Source organism: Homalodisca vitripennis, chromosome 3 (genome assembly GCF_021130785.1).
Source record: "Homalodisca vitripennis isolate AUS2020 chromosome 3, UT_GWSS_2.1, whole genome shotgun sequence".
Classification (NCBI taxonomy): Eukaryota; Metazoa; Arthropoda; class Insecta; order Hemiptera; family Cicadellidae; genus Homalodisca; species Homalodisca vitripennis.
The window spans coordinates 171,732,272-171,747,584 of NC_060209.1; the positions used below are offsets into that span (position 1 = coordinate 171,732,272).

At 33.3% G+C, this 15,313-nt stretch overlaps 1 protein-coding gene across 1 annotated transcript; it reads left to right on the forward strand.

Moving 5' to 3' along the window:
• Nucleotides 1-237: 237 nt before the first annotated feature.
• LOC124357777 (protein FAM114A2) lies at nucleotides 238-14,285 on the forward strand. The gene is made up of 9 exons (XM_046809822.1): nucleotides 238-398; nucleotides 3,710-4,405; nucleotides 5,138-5,324; nucleotides 5,448-5,674; nucleotides 7,188-7,293; nucleotides 9,403-9,653; nucleotides 10,428-10,615; nucleotides 11,955-12,069; nucleotides 14,016-14,285. Exons 1-9 carry the CDS (start codon nucleotides 396-398, stop codon nucleotides 14,091-14,093), a joined length of 1,851 nt encoding a protein of 616 aa, XP_046665778.1. The 5' UTR covers nucleotides 238-395; the 3' UTR covers nucleotides 14,094-14,285.
• Nucleotides 14,286-15,313: the final 1,028 nt, after the last annotated feature.

Sequence of the window (15,313 nt, forward strand, 5' to 3'; positions counted from 1 at the left end):
AAATATTGCCTAATAGTAGTTCCTTTTAATTACCGCCCTTGGCTAGCTTATTAAAAGTATAAGCTTTTCAAAAACGCAAAAAGTCCTCCTTCGTAGACTAATTAATGGATACAGCCTCGGCTCTCTAACTGAGAGATCACGGGTTCAAATCTCGAGGAAGGCCAATCATGTATAGACACGATAAAAAGTGTACTTCGCTAGTAAATAAACAGTGTAATTCGAAGCCAGAATAGCTAATGCTAAGGTTAAAAAAATTGTTTTCAGAAAGAACCGTTGGAGGATTGGACCTCTTTGCACCCATCTTTGGGGATTTATCACAGAAAAAAAGCAAGAAAAATACTGACGCAACGTGTCTGCCAATATTTATTGTTGATAAGTAATTTGCTTTTGGTGATATGGTAATTTTGTTGGATTAATTGTTAAAATAATTATTAATAGTTGATTTATGTACAACGATTAGTGTTGATAGCATAGAAATTATTACTTAAGTAGGAATTAATGTTTAATTATATTTCTGTATGCCAACATAACCTCTCAAAACATATGTATGCTAACACTAGGTAACTTAGCAGAGCTCTAGCAAATTATAAAATTAGGGTTGAGGGATTTAAACCTATGCAAAACCACCTTTAAATAAAATGTTCCTGACTGTGTAAGCTGTAATTCATGCCAACCAATTTTACTGAGTAAAGTATTAAAGTGTAGGCTATAGGAGTATTAATATTAACCTAAATAAACGTAACACCTGGTAAATATCAATAAAATATGCGACAGAGAGAATCAAGTTCTGGGTGGGAGCTAACAAACAATAATATGTAATCTAATAAAATCACATCTAACCTAACTACCTGATTGATATAATTGAGGGTCAACTGCCTTACTCAGGGGCCAACCAGCCTACCTGAGAGAGTTAATAATTCTTAGCTACTGGGTGGTTCAACTACAATTTGTTTTATATTTTAGTATGATCAGGTAGTCCTTAAAAAGCAAGGAACATTAAAATTAGTGTCACAAAGCCATAGTTAATATTTCCAAGCTAAAAGTAGTTTTTTCATTGTCCATGTGTAATGTTTATTCTTATCTCATTCAACAAGGGGAGGGGTCGAGACACTTTAAAGGTCTGATCTTGATTTTTCAATACTATCTCAAGGGATTTTTTTTTCTGCTAGCAGAAAGGGGTGACATTGTTGCAAGGGAATTTGTGATCAGAACTTTCTCGTGTTCAGATCACTTTAAATGATTTGACACAAGAAAGTATTGAATACAAATGCTCCTGGCTACCAGCACGAGCATCATTAGTGGCACCCGAATTGCTGGCACAAAAAACATTCCTTGGGATAGTACTTAAATTCAAGCTCATACTATATTAGCGCTCCAATCTCAGCAGGCATTGCATAGATTAATTAGGGACGGCAAACCCTTTTGGAATTTTTTCTGATACATGCTTTTGAAATGTCAATATGTTTTTGAAAAGTGTAATGATGAAGACGAAGGTGAATATAAGGAAAATGCAAACAATTTATAACAACATTATAAGTATAGTATTAAAAAAGATATACATATAATTTTTTATCCTGTTATTCAGAGTAAAATTGTCTACAATATAACAGTATTTATTAATAATTTAATTAAGTATAAAATTAAAAATTAATGATTTTTACATTTTTTGTTTACTATTAGGCTAGTACAAGAACAAAAAATAATTTTTTGGTAGGAAACAACATTTTTCAGTGTCTTACTTTATTTTCCATAAAAGTACAAAATTTGAGGTTGATTGTTTGGAGAATAAAGATAAAAAACAAATACATAACACAATCACCTGTCTGACGATACAGCTGGAGTGATGCAAGAGCTGTTCTACGTGGTGTGAAAAAGATGTAGATGTCTTACACAGCCCTAGGACTATATATAGCCTGAATTGTCTTCGTGTACGACATACTTAGTGGGCTATAAAAAGCTCGCTTGTATTAAAAGTTTTAAATACGGTTAGGATAAATTTACAAGAATGTAAGAATATCCATCCATAACATGTGTTAGACTCACCATCACACAGGATTGATATGAATGTTTCCTGCATACCGGTGGCATAAGAGTGAACATTCTTATTGCTTGTCAATGATGGTCTTCTGACCTGTTTCTCGTTTCTTACTTTTGAAATACTAGCTACCTCATCTCGTATTAAAATCTGAAAGAAATTGAACTTGTTGCAGTAATTGTTAAAAAATACCCTCGATAATTTAAGTATTGTTTATAATTTAAAAGTTGTATGAATATTGAGTTTACCTCCAGTTCACCTTCCTCTTAGTCCAGTGTCTGGAATGTGAAGCTGTCACAAAGTTGATTCCTGAAATCTTGAGTTGTGTTCATCTGAAGAGATGAAATGAAATTTATGCACCTGATGAGACAATGAGAATACCTCTTCACCTAGATTACACCAAATTTTGTATTCAAAGTGTCCCTGATGTCAAAACAATGTTCAAAAGAATTCATTTGAGCTTCTTTGTTGCCTGTCAACTTTTCTTGGATCTTTTCAAACGAACACCGCTCCAAATTCCAGGAGTCAAGTCTGTGAAGCGTCAAATTCCAGACGCAGAACTAAAAGGAAGGTAAACCGGAGCTTAACTCAACATTCACATTGGACCAAAACTTCCCATCATAACTATGTAACAGCAGTTGTAATATGAGATATATTAATAAAAAGTGTTCTAAAAGTTTTAATCTAAATAAAAATAAGAGGTGATTAGGGTACTATTTAGCACCATTAAAAAACATTCTAGTCAATATGTTGAGCTAGTACCCAAAAATCAACCTCTGAGATCATACACTTTTTGGTAGTAGTTGAAACTGTCACTGTCACTTGTTTCGGATGTGTAATGGGGTTTGGTGTATCCAAGTTTCATCTACAAGAATTAATCAGCACTCAAACTCGGATTTATTTCACGTAACCTGCACCAAAATAACGTTGGAAATATTTATTCAAACACATTTTTGGTCTAAGGTGAACAAATGCGACATCCAACACGTGGACAACTTTCTCATCCCTTAATGTTGGTTTAATATGTGACAAACACGCTCTTTTGACGTGTCCATAACCCCTGCTATCTCTCTCATTATTCTACAGTTGTCTAGCACCATTTTGTAAACTTTGGCGATGTTTTCATTGGTAGTTGCAGTTTTTGGACGTCCTGAACGTTTGTCTCCCAAGTTCTTAGGTCACGTTAAAATTCAGTAGCCCAAAATTTTACTGTGGTAAATCATGGTGCAGAGTCCCATTCAGAGGATCTAATTCATCTTTGATTTGCCAAGGCGTATTATCACTAAAAAAAAATTATGAGAGCTTGATAGTTAATTTTGTCCATTTCCACAAATAAACTCACATCAACTCACTCAAACAACTGTTACATACAAACTGCATGTCCAAAATGGCTGAAACTTTGGTGAGTAACTGTCAACACTGTCAACAGATAAAGAACAAAATTCAGTAGCTTTTATTTACAAGTGCTGCCATCTTCACGTTGAGGTCGGAAACCTTTCAGATCTCATATATACTGTAGCTAGTGATGTGTTGTCATAAAAACCCTTTCACTGCACTGTATGGTAGTAATAAAGCAACAGAACGCTTCCGGTTATTGAATACCAAACTTATAGTATTTTATAAAATTTAGAACTAGACAAATAAGTTTTTTAAGTTCATAATTTGTTTGTTCAGGAAATGAATTCGTCTGATAGTGGAGAAGATTTTGAGAGTGCTGATGAAGACTTTGATCAAGATAACTCCTCAAAATGTTTGAAAAGCCAGACCGGAAATCTAAGTAATGCTAAATCAGAAGGAATACTTGTTGAACATTCCCCGAAGGAGATAGTTAAAAATGTACCAATTGAAGAATTCAGTTCTTTACAATTAAAAGAAACCCAACATACTGTAAAGCATAATAAAAATGATTCAGATAATGTTCTGAATAGTGCAGTTTTGGAAAATAACTCAAATACAAATAAGGTTGATAATATTAAAATCAAGCCTCCTTCTAAGAAACTTGGGACTAGATTAACTGGAAATGCAAAACTTGATATTTCACGTGTACCAAGTATATCGAAAAAACCTGAACCAGAAGATATGAAAGAAAAAAGGGAATGTATAAATTCTCTGGGAATAAAAATAGAAAATGAAAGTCAGCATATTAAACCAACAGAAATAAGTTTACAAAAACAATCTGCAGAACATGGAGAAAAACTATCTATAAAAAGTAGTGAAAGTGAACAAAACTCAGGTGATGGCTGGGAGATAGAAGAAGATGGGTTTAGTATTCCTTCTACACTAGCAAAATCGTCTGATATGACTATTGAAAATAATCTTGAGCAAATTGACACACTTGAAAAAATCAAACAATCATCTAATGAACAAGAGGTAAGGTATAAAATAGATTATACATCTCATAAAATCATTATACTAGAACCTTACATAGTCAGAATCTCAGTTTTGAGTTCCTATATAGCACAAATTTGTTCAATCTCCATAAACTTGTAGAAATCATCTCATTAACATATAATACATTATACTGTGGATCAAATTTAATAAGCTGAATTTTTGGTCACTTCAAGGGAAATGGATTTTTTTATAACTTCACCCAATAAAATCTTATTATGTTTGAACTGAACCTATTATGGCTAAATTACTACTTTGTTCATAACCCCAAATAACTAAATTTAGTGAACAGAACCATAAAGCTGCAGAATTTGCATATCACAGAGTGCAAAAATTCTTTGTAAATTTATATTCTGTATTTTTTAACTTACCAACACTTTTTGATTTCTGTTGTTGAGAACATATTTGTTTAATATCAGTGACCAATGTTTATGTACAGTAGTTCCAAAGTTGTAAAATTGTTAATTTCAAGTTTTGTGCAGAGAAATATTTGAACAGGATTTCAATTTTTACTTATAGTTCATCTTGGTGTTCTGGAAAGAGGTAGACATTTAATTATCTACAAAGTAATTTAAGGGCAACTAAATTTCAGTAAACATATATTTATTTATTAATGAAAAGAGAATCTTGCTCATCAAATGATAAATAAGGAGTGGCTACTTTGTCATTTTTCTCCCTACAGATAATGAGGCATGCTGTATGTTTGTATTGTAGGACACACAAGGGTGGGGTGGATGGGGAGGCTGGGGAGTAAGTTCACTGATTTCAACAGCTACTGGCAGTGTCTCCACATTCTCCAGTCAGGTGTCCGCTGGACTCTCCACAGTTCTGGAGACCACTGTGGGTGCACCTGACGCCGAGACACTAGCCGCTGCCAGTGTTGGAACTTCTGAGCGAACAGGTGAAAAAAAAAGATTGAAATTATTATTTTAATGACTGAATTTGTTGTTAAAAGTGTTTTCAATAAATAATAAAATGTATTATAAAAATTAATTATCTCTAAAATTTACAATTTCATTTTTAGATGAACCATCAGTCAGTAAAGAAGATAACACTCTACCGAGTTACGGTGGCTTAGGTTCAATTGTGTCAGGAGTTAGTTTTGTCAGCAGTACCGTCATCAATCGTGGACTGGATACTCTTGAATCTTTGGGAAAGAAGACAATGGAAGTTCTTCAAGAAGGAGATCCAGGATTGATGAAGAAGCGAGCTATGCTCTTTCCTAACCAGGAAAAACCTTTACTTTCCCAGGTAAATTTTTAAGAATTTGTTGTCAGATTGAGGCTTTGAAAGTACTGGACACAGTTGTTGAGGTTAACAAAAGCCTGTTGTCCCACTTTCCACTGAGGCAAACAGTTGTGGCATCAACATACTGCATGAATTTTCCATGCAAAAGTGATGATCCTATGTTGACATAGACTAAGAGAACGATTGGACTGAGAATGGAGCATTGAGGTACCCCATAGCTTATTTTGATTGGGTTTGAAACTTGGTTTGCAATCTAAACAACTTGTGATCGATGGCCTAGAAATTAACTAAGCTGTTATAGGGGCACGCCTCTAATGCCATGGGATTCCAATTAGTCAAGCAGTTTGGTGTGGTCTATGCATTTGAATGCTTTAGTTAGATAGAAAAACACACCAGTTATGGAATTTCAACCTTCTGTCTCCTCCACAACCATGTCGACTAGACTCACGACTGCTTCTATCATCGACTTGCCCTTTCTAAAACCAAACTGGTCCTTTGAAAGCTGGTTGTGTTTATTTAAAAACTGAAGCATTCTTATTAAGAACAGTTTTTGAAAAATTTTGCTCAAAACAGGCAAAATTGAAACAGGCCGATAATTGTTAATTGACATTGGATCGTCTTTTTTAAAAATTAGAAAGACTTTTGGGATTTTCAGGAGGGTGGGGAAAACTTATGTTTTAAAGGATAAATGTACAAATTCCATTAAAGGGCTCATAACATGCTTGGAGCATTATTTCATTATGAGCCCTATAGACATCAAATGTAGATAATTTGATTTTTTGGGTGTGAGCTGCTGGATTATTCGGTCGAGCTCTTCCTTAAGGACAGGAGCCAACACCACTCTGTCTTTACGTGGGGACAACTTTTGGTTCAGACAGAGGGTGGGGGGGGGAGAACCTCGCCTTGTACCAGGCTATCGCCAACTTTGAGTTTGATTTCTTTTGACATTTGAGTTCTATTGTTGATAGAACCCATACTGTTTTGGAAACATTTTTTGAAGAGAGGATTTTTTGAGACATCATATGCTTTTGCAGCTTGGATCACTTTTATGTACATCTTTAATTAATTATTTAACTATAGAGACTTTTAAGAAACAAAACAATGTCTGTTCTAAGTTTAATTTCTGTTGTTTTCTAAATAAATTATTCGTGATCTTTTAATTCTACATAACGACTTTATTACCATTACTGATTGATTAGGCATCTGTTATTGATTTGGCCTCATTATTTAAATATTACTTAGATAATATGTCCTCCAAATAGGAACTCTTTATCTGGACATAACTCTTCTTGTAAAGTAACTGTGCCAATCAGTTCAAATCCTCCTCTTATTGCTACACCAGATTTGGAAGCTCACACAACAATCAATAGGACTATAATAGCAAACATTATTGGACAGCAAGATGTAGTCAAGTATCCCTATTCTCTATTGTTTTGCTGTGTAAAGCCTAGAAGATTGTGGTCTAAAATAAGGGCATCATAATGAATTCCTTTATCATCTCATAATCGTTTTACAGATTTTACATGAAGCCAAAGAGAAAGCAGAACATAGTGACAAAGAAAAGGAGGAAAAAGAAACTGCCAGAAAAGTCCATTTTGAAAGCATCTTTGATGATTTTCATGGTAAGAAAATAAATTTAGTTAAAATAAACTTTGATTATTAGATTACACCAAAGTAACAATTGCTTAGTAGAATTGATTTTGATACTGTATTATTGATTGTGAACCTTCACTTTATTTTACTCAAATGTTTATTCTATTGTAATTAGGGAATAGTATATTTTTCATTGGTGTTTTTTATGTCCTAACATTTAAATTGATCCAACTAATGGTTTTTGTTCATTTACGACAAGAAGCTGAGATAACTCTTATTGCATTTAGTCATAAAAGGACCTTTGCACTTGGTTCCGGAATGACAGGATTGAAAGGTTAGGGATAGATTCCACCTTCTGTTGTTGAGATCCAATTAGAAGAGATAACAGAAACTATCTAAGACATGACATTTAGGAAGAAGAGGAAACCAGTTCTGTTCCACCCTCTTTAGTCAAAGTAGGCAGAGGACAGAACCATCATGTACAGGTTAACAGCAACAGCATTTAACACTAAGGGAGCTTCATCCACACCAACAGTCATCCTCGCACTAGACTAGACCTTTCGATCCATCCTTCTATCCCAATATCTCAACATTTGCAGTCCTGAGGACATTTATAGGGTTGTCCAGATTTAAATGACACATCGGTTTTGGCCTTAGCCAGTTTCTTCTGGGGTGCTAACTAATTTTAGCATTTTGGTATCACACAGGGAAAGTCAACTTCCTGGTGTTGTAGAATTGTATCCAACAAAAGTTATAAATTCATCTCAGCACATTCATCATATTATCTATTTCCCATTCTTAACTGTTGCCTTCCAGAAATAGACTCTTATTTACACTTTTGTGCTAGTGAACTGCAATGTATTTAAACCACAACTAGATACATACAAAAAATGGATGTGTCACGTAGATCTGGGCAACCTTATGGATGTCCAGGAACAGCACATCAGTAATCTCAAACAATGAGATATTGGGGTTAGAGGGTTGACCAATATGTCTAGTTTACTGTGGACTGTATGGAGCTTTGTTAATGTTAAAGGGTGTGGCACACCTGAACATGAGGGAGTACTGTCTTCTATCCGCTTTCACTGGAAGACACTATACAGAGCCAGCCTCCTCTTCTTCCAAGGTGACAAGATTATGATTATAGCTGTAATTTCTCAATGTTAACAAGATGTGGCCCCTATTTCCAATCTTATCAACCTCTTACTCAGGAAGAGGTACAAAGGTAAAGGTCAGGCAGGGTTCAGAAGATCCTGGTCCAGATTTTCAGTTGTGTCTTGTTCTAAGTGATGGTGTCAGTTAAAGGGTTGGTGCACCTAGAAGCCCTGTATATGTTCACTAATTTAAGCTGAACTTGGAGTTTTTGATGCAGTCACTGTCAGGAAATCTGATGACAGACTTTTCACGAGACCCTTGGACGAATATCGAGTTGTCTTCTAAAAGGTTATGAATTAATTATAGGAATACTGCCTCTGATAGTTCTGAAAATGGCAATTCCATGTGATCAGTTGTTGCAGTAACAGACAGTATCCACAGAAAAGAAGATAGATCACAGGTGTCTTGCTGGAACACTGTTCACAGCACATATACTGCCAGACCTAGAAACTACCATTAACAGGACATTGCACATAGTTACTGCAACAGTGAGATGTGCGGGTTTGGATTGTCTTTGAAAGTCTGTCAGAAAATCAGTTTATATAATTTCAGGAGACTACAGCCCAAGTGTGTGACTTTGTCTTGTACATTGTTCTGGAGGAAACCAATTCTGCTTAATTTCGCCTAGATAAGGGGTTAACCTGGAAAGTTCACATTGTAAGTGTTTGTGCTACTTTGGCTTCTGGAATTTTTGTTTGTCGAAATTGATTTAGGCTTTGTACCTCTAATGTGTTAATAATGACTTACTAAATATTAATATTTCCATACCTGTGCTTTTTACCCAGTTGGAGCACACTTGGCATTGATATTCGGCAATCTGGGAGTTGATCACACGAATGTTTGCCTGCATGCAATTGTATGAAAAGCCAGATAAGTTCTGTCAAAAAGTGTTATTAATATTGACTGTTGCACTACAGTATAATGTATATTTTCAGCACAATAAATATTTTCTATTCTATATTCTACACCGTAATGTGTTGAAGGAATGGTGCATCTGGAAGCCCTAAAGATGTTGTCTACTCAGTGTGAGCTGAAGCTGCAGTCTCAGATGCAGTCTCTGTCAGGAGACCAGCTGACAGACTTTCAGGAGACCATGGCCCAAGTGAAGGACCTCTGTGAGCTGTCAGAAGAAGAGGAAGACATTCCAGAGTTAACTCAAGAACAATTTGCAGAACATATAACAAGATATGTGGATGGTCTCAAGGTTAAAATATCAGCAGCTAAAATAATTAATGTAAGTTTTATATATCACATTTCAAGTGCAGAACAATTATTCTTAGTTCCTCAATTTATTGAATTGTACATTTTCTGTTAATTTTAATTTATACACAGCTTGAGTACCTTATTGCATGACCCAGCAGGACTTGAACATTTCTACTTACAGTTCTCTTTCACTGTCTAAACACAGTTTTGTATTCAGTAAAGTAATTTTGGAAAAAAATAGATTTCTTTATAACTATGCAAGTCCTTTCGTTTAGTGAGATAAATGTGACTGATAGTGAAAGTAGTTTTTTTCACAAAAGAATAGTACACATCAGTAGACTAGGAATTTCCTGTCTAGTTTTTACCATTCCAGTTTGATACTGTACAAATTGCAGATAACATTTCCAAGTAAAATGTTCATCTGTTGAAGTATGAATGGATTGTTATATTATATTGATGGAGTTTGAAATTAACTTAGAGTATTTTTATTTTGTTGTTAGATTTTTTTGATTGTCCTTTTCCATCAACTGTATATGACTTGAATATTCTCCTCTATTTCTTCACATTAATTGCCAGCCTTCTTTAATCAGTATTCAGACCCTCCTTTCAGTACCAAACATATTTTGAATTCTCTTCTTTAAATCCTTCACAGGTTTTACATTCAAAATATTTTAACCTAATTCTTTTTGACCTTTTATACTTTAACTCTACTCTGCAATTTTCTTGCAATGCTTGCTTTCAAAACTCAGAAGTGATTCAAATGACAGTGAAATTTAGAATCCTGAAAATGATTGTGTGAACACAGATAAACAGAGAAATAGTCAACAGACTGGACAGTATGAAGACGGAATCTCCTACAGTAGTGAACCAAACTGCCATCTCCTCTGTGGCAGAGTTTACAGCTGCGGCGATGGAATGTTTCCATAAAAGTGCAGAGTTATTGCTCGCCAAATCTCTACACAACACTCCTGAAGAGGCTGAAAGTTATGTGCAGTAAGTTATTGTTGCTCTTCTTCATGTGATTTCTAATGTGAAAATATTAATGTAGTATTAGAGCAAGTTTTTTTTATTAAATGGCTGTAAAGGGGCTAGCTTTGTTACTCGATAAACAACAATCGGTAATAAAAAAAAGCTACAAACTAAATAACGGTTCAGAACATTAACAACAAATAAATTTATTTTAACTCAACAATCGTAACAGGTAAAAATATCTATCTATATCTTCAATAATTTTTCCAAAAAATGTTCAAATTAATGAGATTAAAATGTACTTTTAAAGGCTACATAAAATGTTATTTGCAACAATTTTAAGCTCAGAAACAACTTGAGAGTTTCCTTTTTTTGTTTTGAAAAAAAGTTTAGCAAAACTTAATTAAAAAGAGTAAATAGGAAGTGAATAACAAATTGTTTGTTACTTGAGAATAGTTTTGATCAGCAATAGTTAATAGGAATTGTCACATGAAACATCTGGTTCTATACTTTAAATTCTATTCAGCTTTCATATTATAAATGTTTGAGCTTTTAACCCCTTAACAATTTAATTTGTGTGCTTAGAATTTTGTCGTTTTGTTGCATTATTCTGCTATATTTTACAGAAACATGTCGGTAGAGTTTAGTTATATACTTTGTTATGCAAAAAAGTTATTTTTAGTATCTTTTAACAGAATTGTTTGTAATTTTTTTATATATTCTCTACTATCATCTGTGTCCATACCAAAATCACGCAAACGTAGCCAATTGCCTGTTTGCGCGTAGAATATTTCCATGGTACAATAAACATTAGAATGTAAAGGGGAGGGGGAATACATGCCACAGCAACACTCACTCACTATCTGCTGGCACTGTGCAGCTGCAGCGAACTCACTAAAATGCAAACACTCATGACAGAGGGCCAAGGAAGTACTGACATCTAGTAGATGCCACCAGAACTACTTGCATGGCGCGCGGTTGTCATAGAAATGCTTCTTGCATAATATTACGGCAGACAACAAAATAAAATAGGAACAATATGACGATGCGTAATATTACGCCAGTAGCACACTTTTACGCAATCACTATTAACGTAATATTACATCAAAGCCGTGAATAGATTAATACAATATAGATTGCTTACATCAATTAACATTGTAGCAATTTTGTATTTTCCTTGGGGCGATAACAATGTTTTATTGCAGATTTTAACCACAACATGCCTTTTATAGAGGTTTGTTTTATATGAGTGTTACTGGTAATTCACATGAATTAAAACAACTTTTACAATCAAAGAATTTGCATTAATTAGGTTTTAGATACAATTTATCGTTATAATAATATTATTATATGTATGTTTCAGACTGACAAATCTCTTATGTGCAAGATCATCTGTGATAACAAATGAATTTACCCAGCTGTTGACAAAAAAAGATCCCATTGCAAACAGCTCAATGATAACAAATATTTTCTTAGAGGTAATGTATTTTCCCATATATGTTAACATTGTAATACTCGCTAAATTCTATTTTGTTTTACCATTTATATGGCCCATGTGTATTTAAGCATGCACAGATGTTATGTGTAACAATTAGTTAAAGGTTTCTTCATATATCATAAAAATAGCATTGTTCACAAACTTGAGATGTATGGAATACTCTACTCAATAGTTATTAATTTTGATTGATACAAGACATGTTGATTTGGGATGTTAGTATAATTAACATTCTGTGTTCTACTGGTTAAATGGGGTTTGAACTATGAAACTATCTCTTAGCCCTATAAACGGCAATCAGATATTTTCCGAATTGGCACCTATTATGGTTTTTGTGCCAGGACTCATTAAGTCTATAAAAAATACACACATAATACCTGAATTCCATATTATCATTATTATTTTATATTGTAGTAACTATGAGTAACCACAGTTTGTGATTTTGGTAACAATTATCTAAAGTAGGAACCTGAAAAATAAATTCATCCCTGTAAAAAATCCAACATGTATAAAAAATTTACAATTTATTACATTAAATATAAATACTCAGATGATAAAATGGTATTTCAGATTACAATTTATTGTTTACATAATATAATTTGACGTTGTGAAACGATAAAAAGGGTTTGTCTACTATTAAGATTTATACAGCACATATGGAATTTGAAATAAAAAAAAAATTATTTCAAGGCAATATAGAGAACCTTAAGTGACTAGACTAATAAAACATAATTAATTATGTAGAGGACAACAATAATTTGTAATTTGGTGGACAGGTTTGGATGTTGAAATGCAAGAATATATTAAATTAACATAAAATTATACATAATGTAGTAAATTTAGTAAATAATTACAAATATTACTGTAATTATATCATGATTCCAAGAAATACAACTTCAACATATGTCCTATCTCATTTAATTTAGTGTAGTTTTTTATTAAACAATGTATCTCAAGCGTATAACAGGATACTGGGTATTTATTAATCTAGTAAAAGACAACAATAATTTTAATATATGTTATATCACTCTTCATTTCAAAATAACGGCATTTATAAAAATAAAATAATAACAGTACATTATTGTTGTCACCTACAGAACTTATGTTTTCAGAAAGTATATTCTTAGATCCAAGTGTTGATTTAAAAAAAGATTATTAGTCCTATACTCTCAAAAAGTCTTGCTTGTCTGGGCGTCAGTAACCAGTTATAATTTGGAAAGAGATAGCAGTATATACCTACATAAATGTTGTATATTGTCAATTTTGTAATATTACCAAGGTTGTTCAATACCAATAGATATTGGCGACTAAAAGACCATGAGCTCAAACTTATTTTTTATCTAGGTAAAATTTATTTGTTGAGGATTCATTTCGTATATCCTTCCACTCTATACATACACGTTCGTGAAGGCCAAAATTATCATACTTTTTAAAATGACAGTTCAATTTTCAATAAATATGTTCTGGAGTGAATAGTAGTGTTCGTGAACATATTATTTTTGATGTCTAAAATGCAGCCATATAACATTGAGAAAGAAAGCCTTTGTTTTTTAAACCCACTGATGAGGCACGACGCACATTTCTAATAGAGAGCGTGACCCACACATTGTCACGAATATGTCAAGATGTACATGAGATGAAATCTCATTTAGTTTACTAAACTTTAGCATTAGTTGCTAATCCAAGATCTTCCAATCCCATGTGCCATACAAGTAATACATACTTACTAATCTCTAAGTAGATTACAAATCTACATCTTTGGGTAAGAAAACAAGGATTAAATTAATAGGCTATCCATGTATTTAACCATTATTGTGATTTCTGAACATAATATGGTGTAAAGTATAAGAAATACTTTATAATAGTTTTAATTATACATCTAAAAACTTTGTACATAAGACAGTTTATTACATGAAGTGTTTTTTACAGGCCACAAGCAGTAGTACGTATATCAATAACGCTTGCCAACTGCTGGTGCCAATACTCCAAGTCGGCGCCCTCTCATAACCAAAGTGTGATAAATATACTCTGTAAATATTTCCTTATCGAGGTAACTACTCAAAGTGCTTTCATTCATATGTAATACATATCATTATTAGATCATATGTAAACACTTCAGTGTATCTCTTATTCGTCAGTTTTAACCAAACCATTGTGTAACACAGCAATTTATTATTCAAATAAATAAATGTTTATTGCCGTGAGGTCATCATTACAATTACCTTAATGCCACCTTCACACATGCCAGATTTAGGCGGACGGATAAAAACTGATTATACACATTCTTCATGGTGGCACGAAGAACTGTATTGGATCTTTTACACTGGATGAAAATCGGATCCACATGGTTTTGTCACCATACAGGATAGCAGCCAGTTATTGCTATTGTAACTAGCCGGCACCGTGCCATGTCTGCCTACACAATGACGTACATGAATAATTCCATGTTTTTTTACACACAGCGAGTTTTAGTCTGATAGACATAGCAATCACTGTTGCATGCTTTTAATTACAAACTGTTACAATTTGGCTTAATTCTTATATTTTTATTAATTGATAATTTCTATTATGTGATTGACAAACACAGAATACTAAAGAAACAGAATGTGGCAGAAATGTGTGGCAGGTAATAATTTGTGCTTCTTCTGTAGATGATCTGATATATGCAAAAATTCACAGACTCTAAAGAAGAAATATATAATAATTTAATTTCATATAGAAGATTTGATGTTCAAACAACTAAGATGTACCCAGAACCAGGGACAGAGTGTTCATGGCAATGAGATTTAGCTGATCGCAATCAATTTTACGTCAGTGTTATGGGTAACCATAAAAAACGAGAAAATCACAGAATAAATAAATTTATACACAAACTCACTACAACCATATAACATTTTAACATATAATATAACATATGCATCCTAATTATCCACACAAGATCTTGAAAAAGATCTCATCTGTAGATTTAAAATTTTCCATAGACCTTAATTTCTAATAAGATAAGTACATTACATTTTGTGTCTGTGTATTTATTAATGCTTTTTAGTAGCTTGCAGACTTGTACTTACACTCTAAATCAAATAATTCAAAATTCCTTTCAAGCTTTGTTACGGGGTCAACATTCAACATTTATAACTGGAAACAGCACTTCCATCAACACTTTCATCCAAACTCTGAATATGTTTAAATAATTAGAGTCAATTATTTTATACCTAATGCCCTTTTGA

Coding starts and splice junctions, on each gene's coding strand:
- LOC124357777 (XM_046809822.1), top strand. Junction 4,406..5,137: donor AATCATCTAATGAACAAGAG/GTAAGGTATAAA, acceptor TTTGTATTGTAG/GACACACAAGGGTGGGGTGG. Junction 5,675..7,187: donor AAAAACCTTTACTTTCCCAG/GTAAATTTTTAA, acceptor ATCGTTTTACAG/ATTTTACATGAAGCCAAAGA.